Genomic DNA, 23038 nt, shown 5'->3' on the forward strand with positions numbered 1-23038 from the left:
AGTTGAAGCAATTTTATTGTTCTTACGTCAAAAACCGAAAATTAAAATTGAAAGTTTTTGTAACCCAACGATATTTTCGAAGTTTCGAATCGACATAGACAAAATATTACATATTTTAAAATTTCTATTCAGTATTAACAGTTTTTAAGGCAAGGTATAACAAGAAAGAAAATATTTATACAGTTTTCAGACTAAATTATTTCACCTTTTATATTTTTTTGCTCATGTATTAAAAATTACTATCCAATTTTTTGCCCACTAAAATGTTGTATATCATATTTTTATTATCTATGCTACAAAGTAGCAACTGCATAAAATGAATATCTGAATTTCACTTGGTAGCCTAATAATGTCAACTGTCAGTGGTGACAGTGGTGCTCTGTCAATTTTCTATTCTAGTATCTAGTGTCAAACTTGAAATCGCGAATTTCGGAAGTGTGTCAAAGTTTCTTAAAGTTTGGTGTATTAAATTGTAATTAAAAATGAGTATTGTAACTTGTATAGCTCCTGTTAATATCGCCGTAATAAAGTACTGGGGTAAAAGGGACGAATCGCTTATAATTCCTTTAAATGATTCGTTAAGCGCCACGCTTACAACGGACGTGATGCACGCCAAGACGACTATTCTAGCCAGTGCCACGTTAAAAGAAAACAAACTGTGGCTAAATGCTAAAGAAGAATCGTTCGAAAATTCGAGATTGCTCAATTGTGTGAAAGAGATAAAGAAACGCGCCGCCGAACAGTCGAGCGTGAACTCTGATCTTCTCTCTTGGAATTTGCATATTTGTTCCGAGAATAACTTTCCAACTGCGGCGGGGCTCGCCTCGTCCGCCGCGGGCTACGCCTGCCTAGTGGCGACTCTCGCCGAGCTGTACAAAGTGAATGGAGAAATTAGCAGCATAGCGCGGCTCGGCTCGGGTAGCGCCTGTCGGAGCGTCTACGGCGGCTTCGTCCAGTGGCACGCGGGATCCAAGAAGGACGGAACTGACTCGATAGCTTCTCAAATAGCCCCGGCCGACCACTGGCCTTCGATGAGAATTTTAATCCTCGTCGTAAGTGACAAAAAGAAAAAAATCGGCTCGACCAACGGCATGCGCGATAGCGTTGCCACCTCTGAGTTACTCAAAATGCGCGTCGACAAATGTGTCCCGGAGCGCACTCTCGCGATAAAACAAGCAATTTTAAATAAAGATTTTGACAAATTCGCCGAAATCACGATGAAAGAAAGCAATCAATTTCACTCCATTTGTTTAGATACTTTTCCGCCATTTAAATACATGAACGAGGTATCTCACGCCATTATTGATATGATCCACAACTACAATGAAGCTTGCGGGTGTAATAAGATCGCATATACTTTTGACGCAGGTCCGAACGCATGTCTTTACATGTTGGAAGATCAAGTACCGTTTGCATTGACTTTGATAAACCAAACCTTTCCTACAGATTTGCATAAAGGGGTGGAATATATAAAAGGGATTCCGGTTGATCCAAAACCTTTACCAGAACAGATCAGAAATAAGATAGTCATAGATAAACACGATGCTAATTTGCTGCAGTACTTGATTCATACTAAAGTAGGTGACGGGCCTCAACGGCTCACAGATGTAAATAGCCACCTTTTAGACGAAGCTGGCAACCCTAAATTCATGTGACAAAGGAAAAGGAATTTTTAAATATTGTTTTGGGTTTTACGCGGTATTAAAATAAATTACACAATTAAAAGAGATATTTGACTGTTAAAATGTAACATAATGTTTTACTAATATTTTCATATGGGCTCTAGTATTTTAAATATTGATTGGAAGATCTGGCTATTGCATGACACAATACGGGTAGTTTGTACTAATATCTGGGTGTATTTGTTCAAATGTATTTTTTACGCATATTTCAATGTTGAAATCTTAACATTATTTAGTACAATAATTTTGGACATAATCAGTTCGGTTCAGATAAGGATAAATTTAACACACGGTCAGAGTAAATTAAGTAATTTTTCTTACTTGATTTAATATAATAAATTTGAATTTGTACTCATAACTAGAAAGTTTAGTGGTTTTTAAATTTGTTGATCGACTATCAAACTAAGCTAAAAACCTTGTAGCTCTCAAACACTAGACATTGACAAAAATGGCTACCCAGAAACCGAAAATCTATCACAACACATAACACTATAGTTGATTGGTTGTTGTTCACTAGAACTAGTGACATTTCCGAGAAGTTCATTTTATAAATTTTTTCATACATATTTCATACTCAAAAGAGAAACTTCGCTCTGTAATTAAATGCTCTAATTTTTACAGCATGTAAGAAAACATTTTTTATACATCAAATTTCCTGTAGCACTGAACATCCTTATTGCCTCTACCCTTTCTTTAAATATATTTTTTGTTGACCAATATTTTAAAATGTGGATAAGGTACACAAAAAAATTATCTCAAATTTAGATCTGTTTTTAGGTTTGTATTTAGAAATTAGTTACAATATTTTTGATCTAACCAAAAAAAAATTTACGGCTGAATTTTAGCTTCACAAAAAAAATTACGCTGGAAAAACATACCGCCAAATTGGCATAATTTATTTCATTTTCGTTAAGAAAAAATCGTAACTTCAACCGTAGTCTTAGCCATTTTATTTAAAAAAGTAAAATTCATTTTGGAAGTTATTTTGCCAAAAACTGTTTACATGTTGCTTAAGTTCCCCGGCTCTCAGCGTCTCATATTTGATGCCCAAAACGGGTTTATAAATCGGGTTGTGGTCCCATGGCTAATGTCTCGGACAAAGGTCCGTGGTTCGAATCCCACTCTACCCCAACTTGATTCCCATTTTATAATAGTAAGTTATTTACAACTCATTGAAAATGGCCCTCAAAATAAAATATTTGGGTACATCATAAGAACGCTATAGATTTATTTAAAAAAAAAAAGAATTAACACAAAAAAATGTGTACAATATTCAATGGCATTTAGAGAGAGAATATCATTTTGTGAAGCTATTAGTTTATATGATAAAATAAGTATTAAATATTATTAATATTTAAAGCATTAACTTTGTGGTCAAACATTTTACTAAATGTTATTAAATATTTGTATATAACCACTTACCGACTTTTCTATGTCTACCGGTTTCATCAGGACACCAATTTAACCAGCATGCAAAACCTACTATACACCTCAGTTTTGCATTTTACAGACTTTTCTATGCCTACCGGTTTGAGACGTACCCGTCTCTTTGTCAGGACACCAATGAAGGTGTATAGTGAGAGCTCTTCCAACCTCTATCTAGTAATGAGAGAACCTTTTGAATACCCTTTCATCACTCTAATTTTCTTGCCTGCTCTTTCACAGTAGTAGCTGCTCGATTGTGGAATAATCTACCCTCTAATGTTAGAGACATTTACATTTAAGTCAAGATTGAAATGTCACTATCTAAATAATTAAGTTGTTCCTTGATCCTTTTTCTTTCCTTCCCATCGCCTCTTCTCTCTTCATAGTATAGTGTTAATTTTTTTATTTTGTTAATCTTTGTTTTTAATTTTGTATAAAATCATAAGATTCAATATGTCCATATACTTGTAATTTTCTCAAATTGAACGGTTTGGGTAGGTAGGAAGAAATTGCCTTATGGCAATATGCCCGCCCGTATATGTATATACATTGAGTGTAGTTATGTAGAAAGCAGCCAGTCATAGAAAATATAAACTGAGATAATATCACCTTTATGAAACGAGTGAATAATCAAATCTACAAAACAGTTAAAATGTTTTTGATTTTGACAAATAATAAACAATGAACAGATTAGTTTTTTTTATAAAACAAACAAGAATCTTATTATGTATTTTATCAGTTTTAATGATTTTTAAAATACCGTCAGATTTTTCTAGTGCTGTGGGTGTTTTTTGCAAATTGAGAAATGCTGTTTTTGTGATCAACTCTATTTTTAGAAGGTAATTATTACAGTTTTTTGTGTGAAAGCGGTCTGGTTGTTTTTAGCAGAACATAAAATTGACCTTACTGCACCCAAAAACACCAATATCTCATTTTCGCAAAATTATGGACTGGCCGTTTTCCGCATAACTATGTTCAATTGTATATGTATATAAATTGTATATGTATATAAAGTGTTAAATAAATCAATATAGTGGGTTTTGCGTGCTGTTTTAATTGGTGTCCTGACAAAGAGAGGGGTACGCCTCCAAACCGTTAGACACAGAAAAGTCGGTAACTGGTTATGTACAAATATTTCACAACATTTAGTAGAAGTATTAAATATTTATATTATGAATCTCGCAATGCATAACTACATCAGTATTGGGTAATAAATATAGGAAATAGTTAAGTTGTGGATGACAGGGTATTTAATAAGAATTTGAGAGTATTTTTACTGTTTATATTTATGTACACAAATATTTTTATAAGTAAAAACACAATATAAATAAACAATTTACAATCACAAAGCGTTTTATTATTCATCAACACAAATTTTGTAACCGTTTTTAAAATAATTACAACATATTGATGCTCAAGGAAAGGGACGACGTATTTGAGAAATATTGCTAAGAAATACATAGTCAAAGATTGAGGTGGTTTTTTTTTTAAATTTTAGTTCCTTCCTTAAATCTATATATTCTATATTAATTATTCATTATTGGTTTTTTAAACATCTCAATAATAGAGTAAAAATAAGCATTTGGAAATTTCACTGTAACACAGCTTTACTCTAAGGCTAGCGCCACGCTCAGCGGAAATTCCCAAAAAGTTGCTGATCTTCCGCAGCAGAATGCCTATACATTTTATTTATATATATTTTTTAACGAGTAATATTTTCTACTACAATCTTTAAAATATGTTTATAAATAAATAAATATATGGATGTCTACAAAAGATTAGAAACTATCATGTACTCAATGTGTATGTGGTCCCTTTTCAATTACAAAAATATGCTAGTATTTTACAACTCATAATTCAAGGCATTGAGGCATAAATATAGGTAAAGATTTGCTATAAAGATTACATTAGTTCAAGTAAAATGACAAGACAATACATTAATCCACTTATAATATTTGGAAAATAATGTTAAAATGATTCAGAAGACACTCAAATAATTTTGTGATTAGATATGGTGATCCTCTGTGAGTGGGTTCTAGCGCATTACATGCATATTGTGTATTCACTTTAGTAAAGGTTCCTTCTTATACAGTAAAATTCCAATTACCCGGGTTAATGAGTGCAAGACATTATCCGAATGTGCAGAAATCCGGATAATTGAATTAACCATTAAATTAAGGCAATGTTTTGAAAGAACATACTAAATTTTAAGTTCATTGTAATTCAAATATAAATCTCATTGTATGACAGGACATTATTCTCTAACCCACTTTTAAAGCTTTCGCGATGTCCTTGTGAAATATTTCATAGTCCCCCGACTGGTATCGGAACTGTGAGACTAATATTGTGGTGTAGTGGTCAAGACGCTTGACTCACGCACGGAAGGTTCCGGGTTCGATTCCCGGTGAGAACACAAAAAATAAAAATGTGATTTTTCTCAAGCCGGGATGCTCTGTGATGTAATTCACCACTTTAATTAGGCCTCCTGGCCTGTTGTGGTGCAAAAAAAAAATGTAAAATATTTTCCATCGTGTAACAAATAATATGCAATCAGATTCTCTATTCAAAGAATTATATACACATTATTAGTAACAATGCGCATTGAAAATACTTTATAAAGAATATTAGTTTATTTTAAACACTAATAAAAATTAATATCTTCGTAAACTTATTTGTTTATAAACTTGTATAAACCACATTAATTTCTAGTTATACATTGACCGGCTGATTTTGAATTTAAATTGCCATATTGGTAAAACTTCGAGTAAATTCAAAATTAGAATCAAAGAAAATATTATAAGATGTCTCAACAACAATTACTTCTCAGAATATGCAAATCATCTGATATCTGAAAACCGCAATTTGAATCAAGAAACGGGTGTAAAGATTTGACATATTATTTAAAGTGATCATCTTTACGACAATCTTGGATGATTAGAAATAAGTGAAGTTGTTTACCAAAAACATCCCATAGCAAATTATAACATTGAACTTTGAGATCTCTTCTAAAAATATTTATTATTTCCTGTTATGATTCATATTATTCTTTCTCTCTCATTCCTTCATTCTTCTGTGCTTTTCTTACAGTATTTTATAATTCAAAGTCCTGATGACGAGGAGGTGACCTCGAAACCGGTCAGTAACTAAAAATTAAGTGGTTTATAGGAATATATAAACAAAAAGTGGCAAATGCGAAACTACAAAGTGAAAAATGTTTTTGATACTAAAAAAAATATCTTTCTATATTATGTGTAAATATGCAATATTCATTTTAATTTATTATACACTAATGAGGTTATCTTCTAAGGCAGTTATTATAATACCTTAATAATTATTCAAGCAAATCACTAGATCCTTAATAGGATTTATTTTCATACGGTTTAACCGCAAAATTTAAAAGAAAGTTCAGTAGTTTTATCGTAGTGGTCAGCGCGGTCGCCTACAATTCAAGAGGTCTTGGGTTCGATTCCCGACATGGTTGATATGAAGTATTTATTAAAAGGGTGTTTTCGCACTAGAATATTTCATAGTCCCTGGACTGGTACCTGAAGCATAAAGCTGATCATCTTACCTTCATGTAACAAAAATGATTAACATATACTGCGATTGGTGTATCAATGCAGTGCCCTATGCACCATTATGTGCGGAAAGGGAATGATGATGAACTCACAAATGCTGATTTTGAGGTTATCTAGTAGTAGTAGTTACCTCCCAATATTATAATCCTAGAGCCTTACTCATAAACTTGGTGTAAAGTCACACCTAGGGAAAGTGGTAGAATACAGATAGGAATACCATCCTTATTCTACCACTATCCCTAGGCGTAACTTTATAACAGGTTTATAAGTGCCCATTGGGCGTTTATATAAATAAATAAAAAAGTAAAGCCCTTAATATATCAATCAAACACTGATTTCAGTATACAAAAAATCGGACTGCGGCATTTTCAAACAAATGTGAAGATTAAGACGTGTAATTTAAAAAAAAAAGGAGATACTTATTTGCTTTTTTTTAAAGGAATAAATAAAATTACTTTGTTTTATGAACCATCTTTTTTATTGTCACAGCCGACTAGTTTCGGCAACTCCTCTTCAGGGTTATTATTATTTACCCAAATATTTCGATTTTTGGGCCATTTTCAACAGGTTATAAATAACTCACTATTAGAAAATGGAAATCGTCCGATTTTTTATTGTAAAAAATAAAATAAATAAAATAGTAGACTCAAATCGGTGTTTGTTTTAAATATTTAGATTAGATACCAAAGTAATGAATTGTTTCAATAATTACAACACCTTTACGGAAGTTATTTTATTAAAATATCGATCTCCTTAGAGAATTTATCTCTTTCAAGTGAGTTTATTATTATGAAGGTGCATATTTCATAAAAAGAAAAATAAATGGCTGGACTTTCATATTTGCTTCTAGAGAAACATCTTCCCCTATTGATTTAGTCTATTTATCTTTTTTTATGCCCGTAGGCAGAGAATTAGGTGAGTTTGAGATGTTGTTGCATCAGAAGGCCATATCATATTGCTGAAGAAGATCGTACGGCGCTGTCAGGATGTGGGGAGGATGCAAGGAGTCGCTGTGACCTGTTTCTGCTCTGTCAAAGCTCTGGACTCGTGGATTATGGCAGCGTATGTGATGCCCTGTTGAAAAAATCCCAAACATATCAACAATGACATTTTCATTGCTTAAAATAAATTATATGATCATTATCACATTTAACGTTCAACACTGTGTATGCCCATCAGGAAAATACAAATATATACCATCATGCAAGTCAAGGCTGACCAAAGACATTCTCACTTTACTGAAAAGAAATTGTACTTACAGGCAATGAAAATTTACAAAATTATTAGATTAAAACGCTAGTCGCTATAAATTGAGGCTCGAATCATTACTTTCAGGTTGTGGTTAGTGTTGCGGACTTACGGATCAGAGGTCCGAGGTTCGAACCCCACTCTACCCCGACATGATTTCCATTTTCTAATAGTGAGTTATTTACAACTCATCAATAATGGCCCCAAAAATTGAAATATTTGGGTAAATCAAAAGAACGCAAATACTTCTTTAAAAAAAAAAACAAAGCTTCGTGGCACTGATGCACGGTGGCGGTACAATTGCCCCCAAAATGCTCAGATAAATGTATGGAGTTTCCAATCTATTACAGTATATATTTTTAATTTATGGTCAGTATTGAGTACATAGAAACACACTGATGACTTGACAGATTCATAGAGAAAATCTATGGCTTTCCTGTTTGGTTCCTCGCAATGTAAGTAAAGGTGTTGTGACACGAAATTAAATTGGACTTTCTTAATGCATAGTATCAAATAAGGCTCGAATCACATAATAAAGGGTTTACCAACCTGCTGTTGAGCTGCTCGAACAAATCCCTCATTAGCAGAAATAGTCAAAGCTTTGATTCTTTGGCCGAAGTTAAACACTACTTTGGATCGTAGTCTTATCCTCCCCCTTACCCTTAATTCCCCTCTCTTCTCTTCATCAGGACCTGAAAATTTAGAAATGAGACAAAACATTCAAAAAAGGATTTAAGTTTTGAAATTAGGTTCCTCGTTTCAATGGACAAAATATCAATGTCTGATAAAAAAACATAAACCCAGTCTGGATTTTCATTATTTGTTCGGTCGATTTCTGCTAAAAATCTTAAATTTTTTCTTTTGTTTTTCATATTTAACTTCAATGACAACACGAAGAGTTCCGGAATCGATTTCCAGTGTGATCACAATAATTTATGTCAATTTTTACGTTTACCATAATTTTAAGCTTGATGATAAAATAATAACTACTGATCGTTGAAATTGGGTACTAAATTTGAGCAGAAAATGCTTATGTTATAAACGTTTTTTATTATTAAGTGATCTGCTGATATTCCATTTAATAAAATAGAAGCTATGACATTATGAAGAGAAATGACATAATTTTAATACATCAACTTTGAAAATAACCGAGAATCACTATTTACCAATACTAACCAATAAACAATATTTTCAACATATTTATACAATAGTTTACATGGCAGCCATCGATACCACTCCTTATATGTGGTCTTATTACATGAATGGTTTAGGTTTCCTAGCGTTACATGTTTTTATAAACGTAAAGCAAAATGATCCAAAACAAATCTAACAATATAGTTACCATTTTCATCATCGGGCATGACAGTTAACCTCTCCCTCAGCTGAGCAGCGCGCTGCTTCTCTTGCGGCCCCCCGAGCACTTCGACTATTTTATTAAAGTCCTCCCAGGCCGCTTCGCAACACACCAACTTCTTACCTGCGAGGAACATATTTGTGTCAATTTAATTTCGAGCCCTCGGAAAAAGTTGTAGATGTAAGTAAGCCAGCGAGAAAACTGACAAAAGGGCACTCGCAAAGGTTTGCTTTCGACCTAATAAAGCTTAGACAAAATAAACAGAGGGTCATCACTAGAGCCCTTACCGGGCACTGCAGATTAAACAAAATGCCATGATAGAATGAACCTTATAACACCTATACACATTCTTTGTGTGATGCTTTATATCATAAAATAAGCTGCCGCCCTGATCGGGGGACCACCGGTTAAACCTGAGAACGTTGAAGAGCTCGCCCCCTACCTAATAGCTTGATACTTTACAAATCTGGGTTTCGAGGAAAATATTTAGCAAAATAAGAACTCTCGCCTTCCACACAGCAGCTAGGCTCTTTAAAGACCCGGGCTTGGAGGCCAGAACTATTCGCAGGGACCCGTCAGAATAGATCTTCAGGACCTTATATAGCACTGACGTCCACTTTAAAGAATAAGAATAAGCCAGCTAAATAAATTCGATGGAAATAGTGTGAATACAAAACTTTTCAACCGATTTTTCATCAAAGCTGGGCTAAAGTGAGACATTTCATTATTTTATAGGCATAAGTAGTCAAAACTCAAAACGCTATCATGTAAATCACTGATGTGATAACTTCACTCAGAAACACATGTTTGAATAATTGTAAATATTTATGATTATTATTTGTTATAGGTAAGCACCTTTACCAGTACACGTATATCTCGTGAACTGCTTTTTGTCTGGGTTCTTCTCATTCAAACGGTTTTTGAACTGGTTGATCAAAATGGAACGGACAATTGGCTTGGCAATTTATTCCAGTGTGAAACCACCCTGATGGAAAGGAAGTTTTTCTTAGGATTAAGGTGGAACTGGGGACAATAGTGCTTTCAGTTACAACCCCATAAACTGCTGTTGGGATTTAATTAATATATCTCGTGCAGGGGGCAATCATAGCAATCATTTAATATCTTCAAATCTCTTCTCTTCCGGCATTCTTCCAAAGTCCTAGTGATTTTAATCTACCGTGGTTTTGAGTATGTTGACATCTTTGGACTTTTTCCAGTAGCTCAGCATAGGTCTATAATATTCCTGCCGAACCACTGGAGGATCGCATTATCTGATAAGTACAGGCAGAGACTACTGCAGTTCGAGTCCACTAGCTTCCTGTACCAGTCAAGAAAGAGGTTCACCTGACGCCGCGGAGACACACGAAGAACATTGTCGTTGATTGCGTTAATTCGAGCATTCTTACTTCATATTTTCCTGCTGTCCTTCACTACTGTACGGACTATCTCTTCGATCTAGTAACTCCTTTTAATACCCTGTCATCGCTCTAATTTTCTTGCCTTCTTTTTCACAGTAGTAGCCGCTCGATTGTGGAATAATCTACCCACTAATGTTAGAGACGCCCCTTCTTTATTTACATTTAAGTCAAGATTGAAATGTCACTATCTAAATATTTAAATTGTTCCTTTATCCTTCTTCTTTCCTTCCCATCCCCTCTCCTCTCTTCATAGTAAAGTGTTAATTTATTTTATATTTATATTTATTTTTGTTAATCTTTGCTTTTAATTTTTGTATTTATAATTTTCTCAAACTGAACGGTTTGGGTAGGTAGGAAGAAATTGCCTTAAGGCAATATGCCCGCCCTTATATGTATATGTATATAGAGTGTCAAATAAATAAATAAATACTGTATCGAAGTAATATTTACCTTGAAAAAGTCTCTCTAGAACGGGTTTGACAGGCCTCAGGGCTTCCCAGGCCGCCTGCTGCGAGAGAAGCGGCTGTTGGAACACGAAGTGGTGGCTGCCGTTGGTGAGGTTACTGATGTAAGCCATCATACTGGTCACGTCTAGATTCAAAGTGTCTAATTCTACCAACTCCCTGCTGTCGCACAACTCCTTTATCGGCTTACTAACGCAACGGAAAAAAAATCATAAAAATCACATTTGGCTAGCAAAAATCCATTTGCATATAATATATGTACATTATCATTTTATTTTTATTCATAGTATACATTTTTATCGGTTGCGTAATTTTTAGTTCTCTAAGGTACAACTTGAGTTGAACAGAAATTTCACTGTCCATGCAGTGCAATTCTGAACGATCTCTCGGAGGTAGAGAAAGTGTTGCGTAATTAGTACGTAAATTAACTGCTAGCAACGTGTTCATTACCTCCTAGAGAACGTTCAAAATACCAGTCTTAGACTAACACTTGAAGCGTAAGATTGATCACCTCATTATGCTACAGATTTTTTTACAGAGATTTGGTGTACCAATGCAGTTCCCTGTGTACCACTAGGTGTGGAAAGGATATGATGGTGAATAGTGAGTTATTTACAACTTGTTGAAAATGGCCCCAAATTAAAGTATTTGGGTACAGAACACAAAATATTTATATAAAAAAAAAAATTATATAATTAAAAGCACTCGTAGATACAAAAAAATATTTAATAAATATGTACAGTGCGTTCGAATCGTAATGGTCTTTGATCATGTGTGCGTGACAAAAAGTTTTTAAATAAAATATTCTAGTATACGAACTGACACAAATGAAATTTGTAAGTTAGGTTCACAGACAGGCATTAATATAGGCAACAATTTTTGAGTATGTCCAAATGTTTGCAGACTGGCTGGATTTTCTCCCTAGGGAGTTATTCATATTTAAATTTATTTCAGCAGAGGGAAAACATTATTGAGAAGGGAATATGAAAGTCTAGGCATTTACAGGGCTTATGACCTGTCATTGGCTGGTTTAAGTGGCCATTTTACACACTGTGTAACATTTACCATTCTGCCTATGTTTAAACATCCACATTTCCTCTTGAAGAAGTATAAAAATTGGAAAATTATTTTCAGGCGTTGCCTAGTAGGTGATTTGGTTCAGACGGAATCTCACCCGCATAATAAAGGTTTCAGCTCTTTTACTTCACAAAAGTCAACAGATGGAAGAGTTGAGGCAATGTGGATGTTCAAACATAGGCAGAATGGTGAATGTTACAGTGTGTAAAGTGGCCACTTAAACCAGCCAATGACAGATCATAAGCCCTGTAAATGCCTAGACTTTCATATTCCCTTCTTAATAATGTTTTCCCTCTGTTGAAATAAAATTAATATAGGTCGTTAATAAGCGCTGTTTACAGTATAGTCTCTATAATTCGAACAATTAAAAACCGACCCTGTTCGGTTTAACAAATTTTTTGGATTACTGGATAAGAGATAAATACAACTTTGCATATTGTATATAAATAAGATTTTCTGTATAAGAATAATCTACCCATCATGACATGTTAATATACCTTAGGGCATGTGTGAATTATGCATTTAATACTTTTAAAATCTGGAATTGTTTTCTGAGCAGCACCTTCTCCGTGATCCTGATATACTTTATTTCACAATTGGCGCAAAACTAATCTAGTACATTGTTTTTGACTGCTAACTGAAAAGTTGAAATGCCATCTTTATGTTTGACCGTGTTAGGTGAAGTTTTCCTGCTTCTTTAATGATCTTATTTTCTTTCAATGCATCCTCTCTCAACAATCAAATCATCAGTCATTTTTAAAAACTTTTCTTCATATCCTTTCCAGTAACCCATGCTTGAACTTCTGGATCGTTTATATCATCTACCAAACTTAATGTTTGCAATTGATGGACTAATGGAAAAGAATCTTCATCTTTATACTCGGAATCCACATCAATTTCCTTCATGAACTCACCTGTGTTGGCCAAACTTAGCCAAGTCGTACTTTACATCACATAAACTGATTTACTCAAAGATAGATATGATGCTACTTTCTTCAAATCGATACAATTTGGAAGGCCAGGAGCATTATTCATGTTCTTTTATTCTCTCGCCCTTCACCCGATGCTATGATTCCGATGGGGTTCGGATTATAGAGACTTTTAGAGAGGGATTGTTTTTTGTGATTTTTAAACAACCTAAAAAAGGTTCTAAATTTCTATTTGAAATATAAATAAGACATAGCCAACAAACCTGGTGCATGTTTCATCATCATAATCTTCTTCAGATCCGCTGCAGTCTGAATTAGAATCTGACTGGAAGGAATCCATAGTGGGTATAATAGTTCCTCTAACAGTTATACCCAAGTCTTGTAGTTTAGAAGCCAAATTATCCTCAATACCACTCACAAACTCAAACACCACCTACAACAACAAACATTTATTAGTTCATTTTTACAAAAACATTTATTAAAAACATTTTTGTCTACTTTGTTTTTTTTTTAGCCTTTTCTCCTACCAACTGGGGTGTTCTAGCCAGTGTCTAATTTTTTGTTTTTCTTTTATTTAGATATTTATAAGATGTGTGAGTAATATCTTCACGATTGGTTAGCAGCAAAGTCCTACGTCTCGTCCTCCACTGGTCTCTATTCTCTGCAGCCCTCTTCAGCTCGACATATGAGGTGCAGTTTACATCATCGCACACTTGCTCCAAATACTCCCGTCGAGGGCGCCCTCTGTAATTTTTCCCCTCAGCCATTCCCTCTATTATTTCATGCAGGAGACCCTCATGGCGCAAAATGTGGCCGATCCATAGGGCTCGCCTCTCTGAGATGGTTTGATTAGGCGCCTCCCTTATTCGACTCTGCTATGAACCTCGTCATTAGTGATGTGGTCTCTCCAGGAAATACCTAATATTCTTCTGTAGCACCAAATCTCCAAGGCCTCTAGTATTTTTTTATCTCTTTCGGCGAGGCACCATGTCTTACAACCGTACATCAATATGCTCCATACATATGTCTTGGCAAGTTGTTTGCGGAGTTTTCGGTTTTTATTATTTGACTCAAAAATCTTTGATTTTTTGTTAAACGCAAGCCTGGCTTGATGTATGCAGGGTAATATATCACGGGGTAATTACTACAGCTAGGTAACCTTAAAATCGGGATTTTTGAGTTTATCATTAAAAACACACTTTTGTATCCTCCTCCATAAATGAAAGTTTGAGACAACCTCTATATTATCTAAAATGCGCATCGAACACTGCTGGAATGGTTCTCACTTGTTCAGAATCCATGTTCAGGATTCTACCATGTTCGAATTAAAAATATCTAAACAGTTTAGTAAAAAAATTAACAAAAAGCTCACTGAGCTAAAAATTTTAATAGTAACGTTTGACCATTTTGTCAGTTGGTTTGCTGTACCTGCAATGGGCTAATTTTGAAATTAATATTTGAAGCACTAACTCTATAATTTTTCATGTTAAATAGTATAACTAAATTAAGTTTGTGCAATTTTTTTATGTTTGAGTATTAAGTAAATTATCAACAAACCTGTGGTGTTTGATAGAAGCAAGGATGTTCCTTGGCACACTCCATATAGTCCTGGGCTTGATCGAGAACTGACCTCGCTCCGTACGAAGCATTTCCATCGCTCAGCGCAGATAAAGATTTAGGATTCCTCGCAATCACTAAAACAGGAATACAATGTTATTATTCCTCATCACACCCCATCGGAGCGACTTAGAGCGCGGTACCACCTTGCATCGGTTCGCTACCTGAGAAGGTTGACATGGGACATTTATTTAAAATTTTAGTCACTGTACACTGTACAGTGTAAAATTGATCATCTTGGCATCATGTTATAAATTAAGATGCAGTTGATTAAAGACATTGCTCTTCCTTCTGGCGTTACCACTAGCAGTCTACTTGTTTAACAGGCACTGTTTTAAACTCTCTCAAGGCGGGTCATTTTCTCACAATTTGTTTTGTTTGTTACGAGAGAGCAGTAATAATAATCGTAATATTTTAAATATGTAACCTTTGGTCCAGAGCCGGCCATTGTCGCTGATGACATCAATGCTGACCTTCCCTCCCGCGGCGCTCTGCATGCCCTTGCTGACCGCGCGGACTCCGGGCCGAAGGGCACACTCCACCACGCAGGCCAGGTGCCGGAGATTGGAACACGAGAGCTGCTCCTTCTTCACCTTACCGGAACATCGCAACTGGAAGATAATAAATAAAATTCTTAGATTTTTTATGGCCGTTCGGATGCACGTGGAGTTTTTTACTCTTTGCATCCATCGGACGGATCAAAAACAACTCTGATAATGGATGCCACAATGCGTTCCAAAACATCGGCAAAAATTGTGAACGAAAACATGGCACAATAACCTAAAAAAACTCAATGTGGAAAAATCAATAAATTCTCATTATCTTCATAATAGCCCTGGCGCTGGTCTGGACATGTAGAGCGAATGGACAGCGAAAGAACGGCTAAGAATATTCACAATGCTAATGTTGATGGATGCAGAAACTATAGCTAGACTAGACGAGACATAAAATGACTAGACAATATTAAATTTCTAATGTAACCCTAACGGGTTTTTTAAAATTGTAAATAAATAAAAAAAAAATAGAGGAAGACCGAGAGTGACATGGCATGACCAAATCCAACAAATACTTGAAGATGGATATATGAAAAGTCGGAATGATCGGCGCGCGTGCATGAGAAAATGTATGAATGTAGAGGAAGCGAGATCTGTATGCAAAGATAGAGCGATGTGGCGTTCTATCCTCTCTGCGCCTACCCTTACGGATAAATGGCGTCATGGTTTGTTTGTTTACAGACCTAAGGTCCCAGGTTCAAATCGCACTCTACCACAATCTACCACAATCACAAGATATTTACGAATTTTAGAAAATGGTCTGAAAATTTAACTATTTGAGTAAATAATAAAAATTCAAGTATTTCTCTTTTATATTAAAAAATAAAATAAAATATGAAATGTGTCCCTGTTTTGAGCACCTCTAAACAGTGCCTTGACAGTTCTAATCCCCGTTCAGTGTCATATATTCTGGAGCCAAGAGATCTGCATTCTGGACATACCTCATCAACCCACTTTTCTGCCTTTTATTGGCCTGCCACACACTCGACGGGTGGCATGGGAAGTAGCGAGGAAAGGAGGCAGAGACGTAGTGTAGCAACACTACTCGTCATGCTGCACCTCATGCTTTTCGTCGTGCCAACCGCTTCCTATTTTATCGGTTTTCAAACGCGAGTCAAAGGACCGGCAATATGGTTGGCCAAATAATCTGAGTATGCAGCGCTCGCACAAGACGCACACGTCATTTTTGAATGATGTATATTTCTTTGTATGACATTGATATAATTAGCTATACTATAATGCGTAGCGCGCACGCTGCCACAGTTTCATTATCCATTGTATAGCAGACAAATGACAAGTGCGGAGCGTTGTGATTAATTGTGCGAGTAGAGCAGTGTGTGGGCGGAGAGGGCAACATCGGGCGAGAGGGCGGCAGCGCGAGGGGCAAAGTGAGGAGAAGCGCGAGGAGCATAGTGTGGCGGGGCTATTATAATTAGGTGCAGTAGTTTGTACTTCTCTCTTCTAAATACAAGCCCCAAATAGGACACCTTCCGGACTTTGATATCAGTCAGTACCTGTCTATCTACTCTTGCTCTTTGGATCACATTTGCGTTGCTGACCATATCGGTCCACATTTCAAATGCCTCCAGCCAATTCATGGTACTAATCTCGAGGGAACATGTTTCAACTCTGTACAAAAGTACTGACCGAACAAAGCACCAAAACATTCAGATTGAGGCCATTACAGAAAATATTTATCATTTTATTGAATGCTTCACGACCTGCCTCTATTCTGCAATTGATTTAATTATAATAATAAAAAATGCTAGTCTCTACATTTCATAAAATAATATTTCGCATGGTGTTGCATGGAACTGTTATTGCGAAATTCAATTTTGCTGATTAGAAAATTATAAAATATAAGCCATATTTTATATTTTGAAATGTTTCATCACAAAGTAAAAATGCTTACTGCCTAAAAACTTAACTTGACCCCTATCTCGGCATGAAAATTTTATTTTTTTTACACATTGCATGGTCGCCAAGACTTCAGAATCTCAAAAAATTGTTTTTTTTTTGGTTTTGATGAAAGTGTATTATGAATTGTGATAGTGCAAAATGAAAAATATGGTAGAGCAGTTTTAACTGAATGCTGTTTTATTCATGTTTTAGTTAATGAGAAAAACTTAAATCATATGTATCCTATAGGGTACATATGATTTAATGCCAAAAAAGGGTTAAGACAGCTAATAAATACTGTAAATAAATAACTTAATTTGCAACACTTCTAGAACTTTAAAAAAGTCTTTAATTTATACTTTTTATGATTTATTATAAATGATATTCTTCATTCCTATAATACTGTGGGATAATTACAAGCGTTGTAGGTGGGCTCATGAGCACCCCTGGCAAGATTAAAATTTTTCGCCCCCCAAGACTTATTTTCTAGGACGAGAAAGAGGAAAGAAGGCTGTGGGTTTGCAAAGTGAGCTCCCTTCAATTCAAATGCCGAAAATTCAAACAGATACGCTAAGTATCCAAGTAATAGCTATCTATTTTTCTTATAATTAATGTTTATTCTCTTGTCCTGATTAAGTGCATGAACATTATGAGCGGGTGACGTCAGATAAGTTGAAACCTACCCCTTGAATTGTAAACATGACTACTAACAAGCGGAAGTGTTTCAATTTGCGAAAAAGTGGCAATAATTTGTAAAATAGAACATGGCGCAAAATATGTTGGAGTGTGTAAAAAGTTTTCTCTATCCTTATCACATTGTGAAAAAATAGTAATTTATTTATTTATTAATATACACGGCACGCAGTGCCTTTTACCTTAAAAAGATACATATTAAAAATAATATAAACATTTCAATATAATGTGAAAAACTTAAAATTAAATACAAAAATATTATTTTACATAAATACTATATATATAACACAGGAGTTTTGTATGAAGAACATATTTAGATATAAAAAAATAATTAAACAATGTGTGCAGATAAAATTTTAAAAGGAAAAGAATTTATATATATTTTTCTTTAAAAGTTACAAAATATAAGTATATTAAATACAATAAAATTCTTTTGTCTCAAAAAATAAATAAATAAAAAAATAGTTATAATAATGACAATTAAAGTAATTAAAAAAAAAGTATACACGTAAATATGGTACACAATAGTACCCATACAAAAGTAAACATAGAAAGCACTATAATCTAAAAAATGTATATTACCGTTCTTCCTCTTTGAAATTATTTAATAGAGTTGATTTATATAAGCTATACTTTAAGTGAAAAATATCAGCAACGTTGGAATAGTTATTGCAGAGTACATGGAGTCGATTCAGAATAGCATTATACGAGTATACGGTTCGCGAATTGTTGCAACTAAACGGAGGTACTTGACGAGTCATTCGTCCAGGTACCTTGAAGTTAATGGCGGCCTCCGTGGTGTAGTGGTCAAGACGCTTGACTCACGCACGGAAGGTTCCGGGTTCGATTCCCGGTGAGAACACAAAAATTCTAATGTGATTTTTCTCAAGCCTGGGTGCCCTGTGATGTGATTCACCACTGTAATTAGGCCTCCTGGCCTGTTGTGGTGCAAAAAAAAAAAAAAATGTAAATGTAATAAAGTTTACAATCTTAAATAAATTCAGTAAATGTATAATTTTTCTTCTCTCAGTAAGTTTCAACAAGTTCAAAGAATTTAATAAAAAATCATAGTTAATAAATTTACATCTGATTCCAAGTTTAAAGTTAACGTATCTTAAAAACTTATTTTGAACTCTTTCTAGAGTATTTTGGTGGGAACTATAATACGGAGTCCATATAGTTGAGTTGTATTCCAACTGGCTCCTAACCAAAGCTGTGTACATCAATTTCAAAGTGGCTATATTTTGAAAATCCTTAGTTACTCGCAAAATATAGCCTAGCATTTTTAGGGTTTATTAATGTTTATTAATCTAAATTTCAAATTTAGAAAGTGGTATGTTTGTAAGCCGAGCTTTATAAAGCTCGGCAAAGATAATCAAGAGGTAGAAATAGAAAGAAGGCGAGGTTTAGCATGGGCCGCCTTTGGTAAGCTCTCATATATCCTAAAATCTCCGAAGTATTTAATTTACTCAAAGAAGAAACTTTTTGATGCTTGTGTTCTCCCTGTACTGACATATGGCTGTGAAACTTTTGTGTTCACGAAAAAAAAATTACACAAATTATCAGTGAAACAGAGAGCCATGGAAAGGAGAATGCTGGGTATTTTGTTGAGAGACAGAAAAACCAATACATGGATTAGAGCGAGAACAAAGATCACCGATGTGGTCTATAGGGCTGCCAACCAGAAGTGGAGCTGGGCTGGTCATATAGCCAGAATCACAGACTCTAGATGGACCAAAAAAGTCCTGGAATGGCGACCCAGAACGGGTAGAAGAAGTGTCGGCAGGCCTCAGACAAGGTGGTCTGATGACATAAGACAAGTTGCAGGAAGTGGTTGGATGCGGTTGGCTCAGGATAGGGAAATATGGAGACTAAAGGGGGAGGCCTATGTTCAACATTGGACAAGAGACGGCTGATGATGATGATGATGATGTTTGTAAGCATTGATTATAATTTCCAATAGTGATGCAATAGATATACAATGGCGATTGGATTTAAAAAACCATTCTCTGGTATAACGAGTAATGCTTATAACAAGCGAATTCAGTCTGTCCCGTCTTCCTCGTAATATCCAAGTTCGACTGTATTCGTAAATTGTTAGTAATCTTCTTTGTATGTATACTTTATAATTCTTTTTTCTCCGTACATATAAAAGCCATACAGTGCTGTTTATTTGAAATAATAAAAAAAATAACATGAAACTTGTTTTGTTACTATGCGAAACAATAAAAACGAATGATGCCGTCAATGTTCAATAAATAGGTTATTTATTAAAAAAATAATATTTATTTCAAGTCAGTATGTTAAGAGAACGACTTGTAATTCGGGCTTGCAATATGACACTCCCCCCCGCACCCCCCTCCATTCCGGGTGACATTAGAGAACAGTCTTTTGTTTGTTGTCTAGCTATAAAACACATCTTAATATTATTTAAATGCATCACGACTTGTCTATTTGTAGCATTCATGGAGGAGGATACAAAAATGTGGTAAAAACTGGAAAATGCCAATTTCAATATTACCTAGTTGCAGTAATTACCCCGCGACATGAACATCTCACTGGGCACAACCTTTATTGATCCTTGTTATAGTAGTATCTAAAGAATATATTCATATACATTTGTCTGTAAACCACCATAATTTATTTGTTTTTTTGATAACAACATGCCCCAAATGTGTCACATTGCAAACTCAAGATCAGATCTGGACTTTTTTGGTGTCAGTCTTTCTAGATTCAAAAAATCTTGTCTTGAGGCAGTAATTATTATTTATATTTTTGTCCTAGCTTTAATTTTCTTTAGTTGTATTTTTTTTCAATTGTACCTGTACATATTATAAAGAAATGTAAATACTATTGTTAAATGGACTGAACAAGTCTGTAAATAAATTTAAAAAAACATCCTCTTCTTCACGTGTTATGTCAGGTCCCCCTGACTTTGACGACCACTTGACAGAGAGCTTTCCATAGTGGTATTTTGGGGAATTATCGACCAAAGTGGTTTCTTTTTCAGATTTTTTTATCATAATTATCCTTAGCTAAGGGGGTCCCGTTTTATGGCGCTGGACACTCGCCATTCATCCTCTCCCCATTGCATATTTATAAATACAAAATACTTCGGTATCGGCTTCAGAATTTAATTTATTATTATTATGGACAATTTTTATGGCGCCAGTTTTGTGAAAATCGTCTTCAAGGCCCTGTACAACAAACATCTTAACATATCCTGCAGCTCAGAGCGCATAGGCGGTTGGGATTCTAAATTCCCGTTTCCAAATTGATTAATTTGATATGTATATGGAAGCTAGATTACAACACGTCTTGCTGTAATCGTTCCAAAATAAAAATAAATTAATATTAACTTAAAGGTTATATGTTTAATTTTGTTTTGGTCTACCTAGATATTAACATATTGGGGACTTTAAATAAAATAACTGTGTCAGAAAACAGGAATCAAGAGCAGGATACGAAATTAGAACATCCAATTCGTAAGTTTACGCACCACTACATCAGCATGTTAGAAATGTTTACCGACATTTTCCTATTTGAATCCGAAATTATTACTAATGTATGGATCAATTAGTTAGTTTTAAAAATTAGAATAGAAACACAATCCATAAATGATTATAAGAAAATTATTAAAAATGGTTTTGATTACTTATTATTTAATTCATTGCAATTTTGTGAGACGCGTGAGAACCCTTACCTTTTTAAGAAAGACAATTTCTTGCTTAATCTTTCTTTGAAGTTTCGTAACACCGTCAACGTTGAGTATATCAGTCAACTTTTGAATCAATTCCTCTCCAAAATGGATTTTTCTTTCAACTTCTTGTAAAAGTTCTTCGTTAGTTTTCTCCATTCTGCGTTAGTCAATAGTACAAATAAAAATATATTTAAACTCAGCAAATATCAGCTGTCGGAAAACATTTTTGAGATGGAGCTATAAGAAACACTTTTCCACGGCGCTTTTTGACTTTTGATTTTGACAGCTAAAGCAATTACCGATGAAAGTAGTCGAATGAAAGTAGTCGACTACATTCGATGGGTAAATGTAGTCGACTGAAAGCCCGAATGCAGTAATGTAGTCGAATGAATTCATTCAGAATATTGTGTAGCCTCCTCCCAAGCCAAGGGTAAACATCTTTTCCAACTGAAACTAAATGTAACAGAAAAGCCTTGGTTTTCCAAAGTGATTCTGAACAAGTTTGAGACATCCTCCATATGCAGAATGAGCATTGGGCACTGCTGCAATAGTTCTCACCTGTTCAGAATCTATGACCGGGACTCTGCCATTTGCAAATGTCAGCTAGATTAGGAAGACTTAAACCATATTTTTTGGATGCCCCATAAATGATTGTTATCCTGATTTCCTATCCGACCTCTCTGATATTAATATCTCATTCCCTATTCATATTCTAACTCTCCTGTCTCCACCCAATAAACGTGTATTTAAAATCCTATGTAAATATCTAGTTGTAAATGGTGTAAAGCTGTAAATATGTTTTACTATTACATGTATATATTATATTAAATACTTACATACTAACTTGTACATATTATATTACTAACACATGTGTATATATGTAAAAAAAAAAAAAAAAATACTCGACACAGGCCAGAACACCCAAGTTGAGGTGTGAAAAGGCCATGAAAATACGAAGAAGAAGAAGAAGAATGAATTCACTTGACTAAAAATAGACCAATGGGCGAGCTTTACGCCGACTATCGAATGAATTAGTAATTTACAAACTAATGAATTCACTCGACTACAAATAGACCAATAGGCGTGCGTTAAATTCATTCGACTACAAATAAACCAATGGGCGAGTCTCACGCCGACTATCAAATAAATTAGTAATTTCCCAACTCATGAATTCACTCGACTACAAATAGACCAATAGGCGTGCGTTAAATTCATTCGACTACAAATGGACCAATGGGCGAGCTTTACGCCGACTACTTTCATCGCCAACTAATTTCTTATTACGTAATGGGCGCTGGGATCTGGCGGACGTGATAGTTGAAATAAAATGCTTTTGTTTTTTTTAGTTATGTCAGCACAGATAAAATAATAATGTATATTAATATATAAAGTGCATCATT

The 23038-nt window shown here is 34.7% G+C and overlaps 2 protein-coding genes across 2 annotated transcripts; one reads left to right on the forward strand and one right to left on the reverse strand.

Annotated features, from left to right (window-relative positions):
• Window positions 1-404: 404 nt before the first annotated feature.
• On the reverse strand, window positions 405-21964 carry LOC148283220 (UPF0415 protein C7orf25 homolog). Its single transcript, XM_088223846.1, has 8 exons — window positions 21642-21964; window positions 15220-15403; window positions 14733-14869; window positions 13439-13608; window positions 11156-11358; window positions 9276-9410; window positions 8483-8625; window positions 405-7759 (listed from the first exon to the last, which is right to left on the reverse strand). Exons 1-8 carry the CDS (start codon window positions 21792-21794, stop codon window positions 7667-7669), a joined length of 1218 nt encoding a protein of 405 aa, XP_088079972.1. The 5' UTR covers window positions 21795-21964; the 3' UTR covers window positions 405-7666.
• Mvd (mevalonate diphosphate decarboxylase) lies at window positions 483-6607 on the forward strand. Its single transcript, XM_088223847.1, has one exon. The coding sequence runs from the start codon at window positions 483-485 to the stop codon at window positions 1653-1655; it is 1173 nt and encodes a 390-aa protein (XP_088079973.1). The 3' UTR covers window positions 1656-6607.
• Window positions 21965-23038: the final 1074 nt, after the last annotated feature.

The sequence above is a fragment of the Micrasema longulum genome, unplaced genomic scaffold (genome assembly GCF_059751315.1).
Source record: "Micrasema longulum isolate JH-2025_06_02 unplaced genomic scaffold, ASM5975131v1 h1tg000252l, whole genome shotgun sequence".
NCBI classification, from domain to species: Eukaryota; Metazoa; Arthropoda; class Insecta; order Trichoptera; family Brachycentridae; genus Micrasema; species Micrasema longulum.